General features: G+C 36.1%; 1 protein-coding gene across 1 annotated transcript in view; it reads right to left on the bottom strand.

Annotated features, from left to right (window-relative positions):
• RXFP1 (relaxin family peptide receptor 1) overlaps nucleotides 1-3,389 on the bottom strand; it is a 123,180-nt gene extending 119,791 nt beyond the window's left edge. The window contains exon 1 of the mRNA XM_017859715.1: nucleotides 3,077-3,389. Coding sequence (XP_017715204.1) covers nucleotides 3,077-3,191 — 115 coding nt within the window. The 5' untranslated portion in view covers nucleotides 3,192-3,389. The remainder of the gene's footprint in view (nucleotides 1-3,076) is intronic.
• Between the last annotated feature and the right edge of the window lie 12,171 nt (nucleotides 3,390-15,560).

The following is a 15,560-nucleotide window of genomic DNA, read 5'->3' on the forward strand; positions in this document are numbered from 1 at the left end:
TACTAACCAAGCTAACGGTCTGTTCTGGAATTGTCTCTTCCTTTTCTCTTCTTCATAGTTACAGAAGAAAACTGTTACAAGTTATGAGAGTACTGGGATCCGAAGCAAAGGCCAGGTAGCCTGGTAAGTGTCTCTAGGAGTCTGAAAGTGAGGACCTTACTAAGCTGGGCCAGTCCTTGGCAAAATAGTAAAGTGGATCAGGCTTATGTTTGAACTCCCTCTATTTCTTGTATCTTCACTTGTTCCCTGCCTATCTAAAACATTAAGTAAAAGAATGGTTTTGCTTAGTGAAAGCATTTAAGAAATAATAAAGCATTGTCTGATAAGAACTTAAAATACAAGTTGTCCTGGGGATTGCTTTTTAATTACGAATTTTGAAATAATTATATACTTACAAGAGGTTGAAAAAATAGTATAGAGAGGTCCTATACAGCTTTCACCCAGCTTTCCTTAATCTTACATAATTTTAGTACATTACAAAACTAAAAGTTAACATTGGCACAATACGATTAATTAGACTATGGACAGAAGGATTTTAAAGAGTGAAAATTCTTAAGGCTAAAAGGAAATCTTTTCTAAGTCTTAATGTCACCTCTGTTTGTGTGGATCTCAATTTTTGCACTTGTCTTATTGAATTGAATTTAAATCAACTTGCGGTCTTCTCCATTCTATCCCTTCAGAGCAGGGACCATGCTTACTTTAATAAGATAGGTGAATAAAGCATGGTCACTGCTCTGGCATGCGTAGGTATTTTTGGTTGAAAGGGTGACTAATAGTTGCTTACGTCTGTAACGGGCTTTATAGTGTTCAAAGCCCATTTATACACATTATGGCTACTGAGAATTATCATAGTCTAGGGGAGAGAGTATGGGCTTTGAAAGCATTCCAATCTTGGCATTTATTAGCTCGAGTCTTGTGACAAGGCACTGAATGTCCTACCTCGTGTGCTTAATTGTATCCACATAATAGAGTTGTTGTGAAGATTCAGGAGGTAATTTTTGTAACAAAGAACGGAATACAGGAGGTCTGAGAGGTAGACAGGGTAAAGGATTTGATTGCCATTTCACATGCTCAGAAGAGGTAAATCATTTGCTGAAAACCATAGAACTGGTACATGGGAGTGCAGCTAAGCATCTTAGGTTAGGTGTCTTCCATGATATCACATCGCCTTTCCCGTAACAGGAAAGTGGATATAAAAACAAAATAAAACAAAACAAACACACAGAGAAACCACCACCATGGGGCATTTACAGAGGTTTAAGAATTTGTCCTTATGCGTGGTTGTTGATTTCCGTTGCTGTGTGCCCAGGAAATTCTCACTTACGTGAAGCCTGGGTGAGGGGCTAAACTCAAGGTGAACCCTGGCTGTGGGTGCTATTTCAGGGGGTCCCTGACAAGTTTTCCCCCACCCCAACATGCAGTTAACACCATGTAGCCAGGAATTGGCTTGCCAAACTTTGCTGCAAATGTTTATGCCCTCATTTCCTGGGGAAGGCGTGGAAGGATGAGAACTTGGAGCTCTCAACTTACACTACATTCCCAAATTTTCTTTTGAATCAAAAGAGAAGTTAAATTTAAAGAGACAGAGGGTTTTGGCATCATCATGACCACCATTATTATTATTTCCTGCTCATGAAAATAATTATTAACAAAAAGTTACATGTAAACATGGAATTTTTTTCCTAACCTGAAATGACTGGTAACACAGTGGTCAAAGTTGCTTCTCAACCTGCCCTAAACACTTTTTATATACCCTTAAATTCTTTATACTAGAATGACTATTCTGGAAATATTCCTCTGGCTTATTTAATCTATTCATTTCATTGAAATGGAATAGGGATGGTAAAATATGGTATTATTTTTGAAGCTGTTGGCCACAAATATCAAAAGCTCTGGTAGTTTAAACATGGAATTATAATTAGAAACATTACATTTTTGGTGATGGTTTGCAATTTATTGTTTTCCCTTCAGTTAAAAAATAGGAATGTCAGTAATCAAGATTAGAGATGGAGAAAGCTAGGACTAGAATATTTCCCTGGGATTCTGAATAGTTTCTGTGGTTTTGATGCCATCCTTTAATTTTAACTCTAGATGAGATGGAGTAGAGGGAAGGGGAAAGAAGGAGAAAAGGAAAATATAATCACTTTGACACATTGCAATTGGGAGAGTCAGGATTGAAAGACATTCCTTAATAGAAGAGCTCAGAGTTAACAAAACTTATGCAAACTTTTAAGAGACAGAACTATAAAAAGGCTTGTTAACTTCTAAATTAGTGAAAGCCCACATTCCCGGAATCATAAAGGACTAAAGATACCCAGAAAGTTTTGTTCTTGGTTTGGCTTTGACTTTTTCATATTTATTACCTAGGAAACAAAAACATTTTATTTCTATCTACATACTATAATTCAAACGGAGCTTAACACACAACAGCTGTTTCCCTTGAATTTAAAAAAGATTTTCTGAAAAATAAACCATAGCACACATAGAGAAAACAAAATTTGTCATTATAGTAAAATAACATGCCCACTTGGAGCTTCTTTTGAGCCCATGTTTTCATTGTTTTGTGCTTTCCCTTGTTTTTCTTTCAAGGAACAGTGATAAATCTTGCTGAATAAAAAGAGTTTTAAGAATGCATCTCCCTGCCCAGAAGCACACCTATGATAGCAAATCACAAAGGATAAGGGCGACAGAGCATTACAACTACACAGAAACTGGCACAAATGTGAGGACTTTCCTAGGATTTTTCAATGAATATATTCCTTGAATACAGTTTAAGAATTACTACTCTTTAAACATTATAATGTTGCTTATAATATCAATTATATGAATTGGTTATTATGAAGCCTAGGTTTACATAGCACATCAGTCTTGCTTCATTACTGACTATGATAAGATATTACAGTTTTTAATACAAATACCAGACATTTACTAAGAAGAACAATTCTGAAGTGAGATTACAATTTTATCAGTAAATGCATTTTATCTTAAAAGCATAAATATAAGGAATAAACATTTGTGCTTGTGGTTATTCCACAAAATACTAAGGTATACAAAATTCGATACTGAGCATACTTACAATATTTTCCAATAATTAAGATGTAGAAGAAGACAGGACCAGATGTCATTTCCTTCTCTCTGAGCAACTGATTAATGAAAGTGAACAAAATTTGGTCTTGGTTTCTGAATCGCATACAGCTCACGGTGGTTGTGTGCTATTTCTGTCTGCAATCTTAGCAGCTACAAAGCAGTCCTCCCTCCTTCCACTCCCATTTCCTTTCTCTGTCTCTTTCCATTCCCTCTTTTTTTCTTTCCTCCTTTCTATTCTCAGGATCTCTCCTCCCCGCCCTCCTTCTCTAAATGTCCTAATCTCCTTCTTTACACATACGCACGCGTGTGCATGCACACACACACACACACACACACAAAGCTAAGCAGCAATAAAGTTTCAGAGAACACACAGGATATCTACAAACGAGGGTGTATACAAACTCTGAGAAATGTCTGAACTGATCAAAGATACATTACCAGAAAGAAATTGAGCTAGAGATATCTCATAAGCAAAAACATATTTTTTCCCCTTGTGACATAGGACTAGGAAAAGAATGGAATTACACAGGGCAAAATGACTTTGTGGAATTAACTATGGGGTAGGAATTAAAGTGTAACTACAGCAATCGTTTATAAACTGTTTGAGTTTGGGAATTCGAACAATAGGATATTGTTGAAAGAAGAATACAAAGGAATAAAACAACTTAAAATCCTTTTGAACTTGTGAATTTTGCTACAATGGAGACCATGACATGTCACTGGATGTCCGGGAGCAAAGCCGGCCTGGGTTTAAATTACAGGTCCCCTGTGACTTTAGAGTTATGCAGGTGCTGACTCTTGGCTGAGCATTGCTTTTCTGGAGCAAAATATGTACGCAACAAGGTAGCTCTGATGGCCAGCACAGGGCATAGTGAGGGGTGTAGGTCCTACTGCATTACAGGTGATTATTAACTGTCAGTCATTCATATAGTGATTTTTATTATTTGACCAGTTGGGGAAAAAGTATGAAAACGCAATGAACATTTCTGTAGACTGCATTTTCTTTTAACCAGACTGGGTCATTCTTATTTTGCAACTTGCTGATGAATTTCTGGAACAAATGAGTAGTAGCTCTTTGACATGAGGAATTTATTTTTGAGGTTAATGCTCCCTACTTGTAGATATACAAGTAGAATCTGCTTGGACTACATATCTGTACATCATTGACTTCAATATAATAAGCCTATTTCTAAATAAGGGCTAAAAGGTTATACTAACACTGCTTCCTCTCCCCATAAATATAATTAATTCCGTGAAAGAAGAATTATAGAAATCTTCACAAGTCCTTATTCATTTAGCAGTAGATTTATTTAGTGAAGACACTGTTCTTTTGATGGACATGCTTATGGTTAACTGAATTTAGTCCCATAAAATGTTCACTGCTTTTAATAATACTTGAAATATTTTAAGATTATTATGTGGGTGGTTCATGGATTTTTTTAAAATTTATTTAGAAATAGTAGTTTTTTGGAAGGATGCTGTGGAACATGTCAAGGGCAGTATCAGAAGGAGGACCCATAAGAAGCTTCTTAATAGTAAAATTGAAGAACTTGCTTTGGGAAGTGTCAATAAAAAGTAAGCTGTTGATAAAGAGGTCTTCAAAATCATTCTGATGTTATTGTGCAAACTTTGAAAATTTTGCCTGAGTGCATATCACAGATACATACAATTAGTGGGCCGCTAGCCAGGAAGTACTCGTTAACAATGTATTTTAAATCTTCTCAAATTATTAGGGAAAAATTTCCAAATCATCTCTCATTTTATTAAGAATCTATTAGGTTTTACTAAAATAGATGTTTATCTGAATGAATAATTTTCATTGTTTGTTTTCTCAGGGTGTCACTTCTGTCTTATTTTTGGCAAAGGCAGTGAATCTGGCATATTAGTTTTATAGAAGTATTTTGGTGGCAAAACCCAAAAGTGAATATAGCATACCCTGGCCATACATTGAGGTAGGTACTGTTTGTACTATGGACTGGAGAATTCCTTATTGTGAGAGGCTGTCCCTTACATTGTAGAATGTTTAATAGCCTCCCTGGCCTCCACCCATTAGATGCCTGTAGCACTCTCCAGTTGCAACAATTAAAGGTGTCTCCAGCAGTTGGCAAATGTTCCTGAAGGACAAGATCACTCCTGGTTGAGAACCACTGCATTGTAGCAAAAGACTCCCCTAAGTAATCTTTAGGTATTATTATTATTATTATTATTTAACCAGATTACTGAAATAGAATTCTCTTAAGATTTGAATTAAAGTGTGTTTTCTCATTCTTTTGTTTTGCAGTTTGAAGACACATATTAAAGAGTTTTAAAAACAAATAGATAGTGTATGTTCTTAGCCTTCTCTTCCTGCCTACATTGTTCAATTATAAACTTGCACTCTGGGCCCAATAGAATCTGTGATGTCAATGCCTCCACTTGGCTGAGCATGTCAGGGGTTTCTACCCTAGACATAGGCTAATACAGGCTGATACCCTTTCTTATTTTTGAATCTCTTCTTAAAACCTTATTGAGGCTCTTTGAATAATAACAAAAACTTCTATTTGAAAATTACTTCTCAAACCAACCTAGTGAGTCAAACCAAACAAGCATTGTTAACCTGCCTGCACCGTACAGATCCACAACAATCTTGTGGCTTTTCCATCCTACCATGACGGAAATAAACCATGACTTTTTTTTTTTTTTTTTTTCAGCATCATGTTTTAAAACTGGGTAATGGCACTTGAAGGCTTCTGTCCATGTTTCTGAACCTTTTCACAATCACCATTTTCAACAGTAGAAAAAGCCATTTTATGATGTGTTTTTTTGATTGTAGACCTGGGAAAGTCCCAGTGCAAGAGGCCGGTAAAACCTCAATAAGACCTTCATCATGTAGAGATATTCGGATAATAGTAAACCAACCATACATTAAAAATATTAAGTGCAATCTAAAGGCTAAAATGCATGCTGCCAAATTGTTCATTCTATGCATCCATTTCTAGTTGACAGCTGTCAGTCAGGCAAGACCCTTGAAGAACTCATCACCTCTGTGTCACACCAAAAATACTAGCTGCTTGATTTAGCATTAAACAATTCCGAAATGAAATGACTTTTAGGGAGTGATACCTAGCAAAATGTGCAACTGGGACAGAGCAGTTAGTAGGCAGAGGTATTTCTTAAAATAATTTGTATAAAACCTAAACAATTTTAGCCTAGATGAAAACTGACCAAAAGCTATTGTCATTTTAGCAGGAAATCAACCATTACATTGTAAGCCAAGTCCCATGTGGATTTTCACATTGCCCTATATCCAGTTGAGGGATATAACAGGGAGATAACAGAATTTAGTGACTCTCTGCAAAATTGGTAATGTGAAGAAGAGGAGGGCAGTGTCAACAAGTCAACACTTATCTATCCATCTCTGTATCATCTTACACAATAAGTGCAAACTCTGGGCAGGGCTTAGTATTAACTTTGTTTTACATAGTTCCCTTAATTGAATATATTCAAGCTTTAGGCTCATTCTATCTAGATTGAGCCTACCTTGCTCAAGACTGATGAGATAAAATACGTGATATAGTCTGTTGACTGGGTTAGTGGGTGGGATCTGGAAATTAACCTTGTTGTTTCAGGTCTGGTAACCTGTGTGTTCCCTAAGCAGCCATCTTTCTTCCTCTTCCCTCACAACCTTAATGTGCATGCTCAGTCACTGTGGTTAGGCTGCAGCTGCTTCAGATTTCTTGATCGCACTTCAGCCACTCTGCTATGATTGGAGCCTTGTCTCTAAGCCCACTCACTTGCCTATGATCTAGCTTGCTTTTCACCCCATGGGATCAACTTATGGGAGATCTGGTGCTCTTTGCACTAGCCTGATAATCTCAATGTTCTCTCCTTTGGGCACTATTTCCTGCTGATGCTTCTTCATGCTTCATTTGAGGCTACCTGATTTATACCAGGGTATTTCCTATATGCTGGAAGACAGAATAAATTAGAAAAGTAAAAGTGGCCTGTTCCAGAAATACCAGTAGAACACTGGGAGTTCTGGTCCCACTTTTGCTCCTAATTAGACATGTAAACTCTGATAAGTCACTTAAAAGCTTTAGTCTTGTTACCTCACTAGTAAAACAAATAATCTTTTAGATGTATTATAGCCCTGTCACTTTATGAAATATGATACTCTGCTTTAAGATAATTTATGAATTATGGAGACTGAATGTACATAGCTGATTGTCTGAAATATATATATATTTTTACATTTTTCAATAAATATAAATTGATGCCATGCCATGAACATAATGTATTAAAGGAGGTATGAGAGATCATCAACGAGACTGGTTTGGAGGGCCAGGTAGGGTCAAGTGTGGAAGATTTTTTAGAGAAGAAGAGTTGTGTACTGAATGTGGAAGACAAAGAAAGACATAGACTGAGAGAGAGTAATGGAAACAACATTTCAAATCAAAGACAAGTAAGTGCAAATGCTTGGCATGTGCAAATAGCAGGTCTGGATGGGTTTAGGGCCAGAAAATAACATAATTGGTATTGGAGAGCTATGGAATAATTAGTTGTTGGAGAGTGTCAAACATTAGGTTAATTTATTTTTTATTGTAAAATTTAAATTTAAATTTAAATTCATAATCAACATACGGTAATTGTGCATACTTATGTGATGTCTCAATGCTTGTATACATTTTATAATGTTCAAATCAGGGTAATTACCTTCTATCACTTTAAACATTTATCATTGCTTTGTCGTGATAACATTCAAAATCTTCTAGTATCTTCAACTATATCTTCGACTATACACTGCATTGTTATTTGCTATAGTCACCCTGCTGTATAACAGAAACACCAGAAGTTATTCTCCGTGTCTAAATGTAACCTCGTGCTTGTCAACCAACCTCTTCCCAGCCTCTGGTAACCACTATTCTACTCTCTACTTCTGTGAAACAAGCTTCTTTAGATTCCACGTATAATATTATGCAGTGTTTGTCTTTCTGCGTCTGCCTTATTTCACATGACATGTTCTCCAGCTTTATCCATTTTGCTGTAAATGACAGGATTTCATTCTGTTTTATGGCTGAATGGTATTCCATTGTATCTATCTATCTATCTATCTATCTATCTATCTATCCATCCATCCATCTATCTATACAGTTTTCTTCAATCATCTGTAGATGGGCTTTTAGGTTGAGTCTATACCTTGGCTACTGTGGATGGTGCTGCAATAAACATGGAAGAGCAGATATCTCTTTGACATACTGATTTCTTTTCCTTTGTGTATATCTCCAGTAATGGGATTGCTGGATCCTACGTTAGTTCTATTTTTAATTTCTTCAGGCACCTTCATTCTCTTTTCCACAGTAACTATATAACAATTCCTCATTTAATGCCACTGACAGGTTCTTGGAAACTGTGGCTTTAAGTGAAATTGCAAACTGTAAGCCATAGGAAGTAACTCCTGTTTATACATCAATTAGCCTATGATAAAATTGGTTCTGTTATACAGTATGTCTTTTAACTTAAAGTCACAGTTTCCAATAACTTATCCATGCTGTTAAGTAAGGACTTGCTGTACTAATTTACATTCTCACCACCGGTGCCTAAGGCTTCCCTGTTCTTCAATTTCTGGGCAATGGAGTGATATGAGCAAAAGGAGACTAACAAAGAAAACTAGTTTCATGACCATATGATACAAAAGATGAGAAAGAGCAGAGACTCTAGGTAAATGAGGCTATTGAGTAACAGAAGTAAGTCAGCTATTATGGTCTGTGTGACTGAGAAGGCATGCAAACACAATATATTACCAGAAAGAACATAATCTTAATAGTGGTTAATCATGAACACACTGACATTAGAACAGGGATGTCCAATAGAAATACAATGTGAGCTACAGATGCAATTTAAAGTTTTCTAGAAGCCATACTTAAAAAGTAAAAAGAAACAGATGAATCACTTTTAATAATAAATGTTATTTAACTCAGGATATTAAAAATATTACCACTTCAACATCTGATCAATATAAAAATTATTAAAGAGATATTTTTTATTAATGAGATAAATTATTAATGAGATAAGAGGTATATGTGCAGGATTGTTACAAAGGTATATTGTGTGATGCTGATGTTTACAGTGTGAATGAATCCATTGGGAATGTAAATTAGTTCAGCCACTGTGGAGAGCAGTTTGGAGATTTCTCAAATAACTAAAGTTTATTATTTATCTTTGAAATTCAGTATGTATTTTACTATGCAGCACAATTTGGAGCAACTACATTTCAAGAGTTCAGTAGCTGCATGTGGCTGGTTGTTACCCCGTTGGATGGTGCAGTTCTAGAGGATGGGGCAGGAGGTTTCAAGATTCCATCAAGTTATACTTTATCATATTAAACATAACCATAGGATGTCCTACATATAAAGATTTATAGAGCTTCAGTAGTTTTAACCTGATGGTCATGTAAAAACAATAGTTTCCATAATTAAGTCAAATTTTAATAAAACAATGGGGACAACATAAGGTTACCAAACTTTATTTTGTCAAATAAAAACATTAATAGCAACAATAAAGGCCCTACCATTTATCTTTTACCATCATTTGATAAATGTAAAGACATTTTAATATCACAAAATTAGGAAAGTTATAATGTTCAAACACAGTCCTCTAAACAGAATATATTTAGTTTCACTAAAAATGACTAAATTGTCCTTATTTTTCTTATTTCATTGCAGATGAACAAAAAGTCCCACAGACCCTGTCTGTGGACCGTGATTTGGGAACCACTGATCTAGTCCAGGCTCAGGGTCTCTCTGATAGCACAAGTCCTTCAAAATCACGTAGGACACAGTAGCTTCAAACAGCAATGCATTCTGTTAGCTATTAACCAGTGTTTTGAGTCATGGTCAATGAATCTAGGTACTGCCTTTGTATGTCTCCCTGTTAGCATCTGTTAGAGGCCCTAAGCCTTAGTTTAAAGGCTGCTATCTTGGCTTCTGCTTCAAGACAAGGGGAGTAATAGATGGTTTCATGTGCAGAGCTAATCTGCCACATTCCAGGGATTGACACTTGAGGAACAGGGGCTTGTTACCTCTATAATTCCAAGGTTGCCCTGTGGGGCATCTTGGATAAAGACTGGGAAGTCAGGGTTTCCTCATTTCTTTGGCTCCTTCCAGGTAGTGCTAACTTTTGATTTGGGTACAGATTTGGCTTCTTGCAATGCTATAAGAAATATTTTCTGACCTATGGTGAACTTTGCAGAAGAGGCCTTGATTAACAAAGTTGTTTTCTTCCTTTTGCTTTTAGAAGGCTTATCAGTTGTATAGGTTAGATGATCTGTGGAAAAAATACAACCACAGAACCTCAGTTGCTTAAGTCAATGAAATTTATTTCTCATTTTACATGACCATCATGGTTATCATGAGTCAGTGGAGGGCTCTGATCACCATAGTCTCTTAGGCACCAGGCTGATGGAAATTCTATTTTGACACACACATCCATGACTGTCAAGGCAGGACACAGGAAACATGGCGAATTCTGTCTGGAAGGGATCCACAGCATGTCTGCTTAAATTTCATTGGCCTAACTTCAAAGTGATAGTGAAAGGACAATCCATCCCTGAGCCTGGAAGAAGGAGAGCTAGAAGTATTTTGATGAACATTACTAAGGATAACTTCAGTCTGCCTTTCTGATCTCTAGGCATAATACAGTAACCTCTTTTTCAAGAGAGATATTCTGGAAGTTACACCTAGTCACAGTGTCAAGCTCACACTTCAGGATCTTTGGGTGATACATAGTACGTGGCTCCTACATGACATCTAGATGTGAATTCTCTTGATTTAATATCTGTGAACTAAAAAGATAAGGTATCTGCCCTGCTCTATGTTCCACAAGAGTTACAAATAACTGTAATAACATTCTGATTAGAAAAGAGAAGCCTAGAAAATCCTGCTGGGTAGAACAAGGTAAGGCTCTTTAACCTGAGGATGGGAAATATTCCTTAATTAGGCCCAGAGACTGTTCCCTAGCAGGGGCTGCCCAATTAATTTTTAATTATGGCCCTTTGTCTACACTCTGGAAGATCCTTCCTTTGCATTGATTTGAACTGGCCACCTCTAAAGTGAATATTGCAGAATATGCCTTTTTTGGGTAACAGGATGGATGAGTACTGAGAAAAAGAAAGACTGGCAAAGGAAAAGACAAATGGCAAGCAAATGGATCATTAACTATTGTACGTTGAACGAGAATATTGTTAGGCTTTATGAACTGGTGCATATGAAGCTTGCAAAGAACATGAAATGTAACTGCTATTATCACAAGTTATAAATGCACATATTAAAAATAATTATGTAATTAAGTTTATAATTTTGCTTTGTGAAGACAGATCAATTTTGTCATCTTACTTTCCTCCTGGTGAGATAACACTCTTCAGGCTGTGCTACTGAACTAAAAAGATGTCAGAATAAGAAATCCTAGTTGTGAAAACAAAAATGTGTCTCCTTTTTCTCATTTAATCTTCCTTTAGAATTACTGGAGTTCAAATTGGAGTCCCTGGAATTTCTAAATGATTTCCCAGATAACTGACTATTGGTCATGTTTACATGTCATGCAATAGTTACAGGGAATTTCTCAGTGATTGTATTTTCCAGAGACTAACTAAACACAATACATAACTGGGTCTGGTTGTAAGAACCTAGTGGATAGGTTTTGGTAGTTCCTCATTCCTATCATGTTTACTGCTTGCTGTCCACCTTGTGAAATACGAAGCTGGGTTGTCTCCACAATTTGCCCATCTATAAATATATTTAATAGTCACATGTTTGTTAGGGTCAAATATCTTACCAGATCTGCTATAAGGGTACAGAAGAAAACATTTTCTGGGTGAAATATTGTAAGATGTATGTAAGTGTTGGAACCAAAGGGAGCTGGTGAGGAGGACATAGCAGCATCAGTCATGGTACAAAGGGCTGAACCACAGAATAAAGACAAGTAGAATTAGGGCAGTAAAAATTGGAAACACCAAGGATCAACAGAGACTTAACAAAAGCTTAGAAGACTATTGGACATTATTGAGCAATAAAGTGAAAAGAAGGGCAGGTGGGAGGAGGATGGGTCTCTGGAAGTGGGTGCTAAATGGGCTGATTTCGTGTGCCAGGCCTCTGTGTTTGAGACTATTTTAACCAGCTGATGGGATACTTTGGACACTGTCTGGTATTGTACTGGGTATTATACTGGTACTATTCTGTATGCCCAGTTACTGTCCTAGAAGAAAGGAGCCTTGGATGATGGTAATGCATTAAAAGATTAGAAAGAGCAGGGTTGGAAAGATGATAAATCTAGGTGCACTTTGTCAAATTAGTGAATCGATGGCAAGCTCTATTTACTTGCATCTCCATCATGACCATTACTGGATTTGCCATTTTTCCCTTCTGTCCGGTAACAGTAGCTATTCTTTACCTCCAGCAATTTTCTCATGTTTGTTCATTGTGCCCAAATGCTTTGTAAGTCTCCACATCACACTAGTAATTTACATCCTTCTGAAAGACTGGGAGAATTGGTACTCCTAGCATCATTAAAATGAGTTTCTGAGCAGGGTTGTTATTAAAACTATGCTTGAACATTAAATAAACAATAAGAAAAAAAAAACCCTAAAGTCCTAAAAAGTAATCTTTTTACAAAAGAATTTGTACTAGTCAGTATGCAGCAGAGGAGCTAGTTTTCAGAGAGTTGAACAGCCAGTGGCAGTAAACAAGCACGTGTTCTTTATAAAAGTGCTTCAATGAACATAAAATACACAGAGCCTAAAATCAGTTACAAATAGCTTCTTAGCACATATGTTAAATAATTTGTAGTTTCAAATCTTTAATGAATAAAAAGTATTTCCTTTGGACATTAATTTATACCATAACATTAGGAAACTAATGTACAATACTGTTTTATTGCAATACTCATCTTAATTATTCTCTCATATAGTAGGTGTATAGTTCTCTGAGGTAAATGGATTTTTCCTTAGATGCTGTTTATTAGATCAAATAAATGGTGATAGAATAAACAGTGCCAACTGGAAATTTTTTAGAATGTGGTTTTATTTTAATAAGAGGTATGCATAATTGATAGTAAACTATACCCATATACTCATGGATGAATTTAGAAAAAATTAACTTTCTATGCAGTTTGAGTTTGCCTTGGAATTTTTGGAAAATCTATAAACATATGTGAAGTAAATTTTAATTTAGTTGCTTTTAAAAGGTAAAACAGCATATTTAATCATATGTTATTCTAAAAAGAAATGCACATACGTTCTTTGAAAAATTGTCTACAAGCCAAACTAAAAAAAATAGCAGCGCTTAAACTCTCCGATATGAAGGCAAAAGCAGATTCAGTATAATGATGTTAGACAAATTTTTGACATTTAAAAAACGAATATAATACTATTGTTTACTAAAATTCCTCTAAGAAACATTGAGGTTCTGATAAGATAAATTTTAGAGCTAGTAGTCTGAATGTCTTAGTTTTCTCTAATAGTGACTTAAAAGTTGTTTTTGTAACAATTTTGGTTTTTTTGACTGGACCGCTCAGATAGTCTAGACCAGTGGTTCTCATGGCGTGGTCCTGGGAACTGATCAGAAATACAGATTCTCAGGCTGCAACTCCCGGGGCTGAAGCACAACCCTAGGGTGGGCCCAGGGACACATGGTTTAACAAGCCCTCTAGATGATTCTGATACACGTTCAAGTTTGGGAACCACTGGTCTAGAAGGAGTTGAGATCTTTCTTGTCTCATTTATGAGATGAAAAAATAATACAGAATGTTTGTCTTCAGGCATAGGTCTCATTCCTTCTTTAAGTGGCTAAATCCAAGTTGCTAAAGAATAACCATCAGTACTGATCATTAGACAAAAACAAGGAGAATTCCTCCTATGGTGGCTTTTGAAGTTGCACTTTGGAGGACAAACCACAATAGTCATGCAAGGGGCTTTAGAGGAAAATGTATTTATTTGATTTACAGAAAATGTATTTTGAAAGTCATTAAAATAATCACTGGGTCATGTGCCAGATGCTAAAAGAAATCAGCATGGTCTAGAAGAAGATGAATCAGTGACCCAAGATTAAGACTGTTTTATCTTTTTAATTGTTTATTGTGGGAAAACATGTCCTAGGAATCGGTGAAGTAATTTTAAGAATAAATGTTGTCTTAAACCAGTAATACAGGGAGCAATGGAGGAAAATATCTATGTGTAGAAGAAGAAAATATGTGTTTTTGCATTGTCTGTTTTGAGTGGGAATAAGAGGTCTATTTTAAATAGAATAGATGAGGCCCAGTGATTTTAGTAAGTGGTGCTATGAAGACCTAAAGCCAAGCTCCATTGTTGGGACCAAACCTGGGCCTATTACATCTTTAACTCTAAATTAACACTTACTATTAGATTACGTTGTCATTTTAGTGTGTGAAGCAAATATAATTGTGAAGGTCTCTTGAACAGGACTTTATAGTCATAGGAGTAATGAATTTTGCAGAATGCCGTATTGCGTCCTGGTAAAATAGTTACTGAACTAGTTTACATAAACTACTTTAATCCAGAAATACATATAGTTCTTAAAGAATCTCTAAGTTAATGTATGCCTTCTACTTAACTACTGAAAGTTATTTCAATTGTTTCAATATACTGTGGTTACAAGCTGAACAGCTTTTCTTTGTTTAGAAGCAAATTATGGACGCTCTAGTTCCGAACTTTAAGTTAAATATTTCCCTATGTTATTTAAAAAAGGCTTCAGAATTTTGCAGTTAAAAGAAATTGTGTGACATGAAATTTAAGTTGAAATTGTCTACTTTGAAAAGGTAAGAACAATAAACTGAGGTAGATTTTTTTTTTTAACCTTAGGTAAGAAGTGGTCATGAGACAAATGCAAGAAATGTTATATTCCTTGATTTTTCCAAATTAAGTTAAATCTATTTCTCTGCCCATCCACATTCACTTGGCTTTATTCTTCCTTTCATTGTATGGTCCTGGATGTTCATGGTAGTTAACAGAGCTATCATTGCTGCTGATTTTTGCTACACGATTTTGGCATCAGCATGCTGAGCTCCAGCAATTTCAGGATTGGCCTAGGCTATTTTTTTTTTCTTTTCTTTTCTTTTTATTAAGAGAAATTTCTAAAACACAACGAAGTAATTTTTCTCCCTCCCCTAATCAAGTTGAGGTGGAGAACAGAAAGGCTTAGTCATTCTTTAGGACAAGGTGGAGGTGGGGAGAAGCCGAGGAAAGCATTTCACTCTGCCTTTTTTTATGTGCAGACATTAAGCTGGTTTCGGTGCTGACTGACTGGGAGGAGAAATCTAAGCAGTAATGAGGCAGTGTTCTGAATATCCTTCCTCATTTATCCTAGTGGTTCTCAGGGACAGTGATGGGTGTGCTCACTAGCAGGCTCAGATCCACCAATGCAAGAACCAGGCAAGATCAGAGAAGGACACAGATGAGTTGGTCTCGCCCATCTGCAAGTGTGGGC

The sequence above is a fragment of the Rhinopithecus bieti genome, unplaced genomic scaffold (genome assembly GCF_001698545.2).
Source record: "Rhinopithecus bieti isolate Rb0 unplaced genomic scaffold, ASM169854v2 scaffold_50922, whole genome shotgun sequence".
Lineage (NCBI taxonomy): Eukaryota > Metazoa > Chordata > Mammalia > Primates > Cercopithecidae > Rhinopithecus > Rhinopithecus bieti.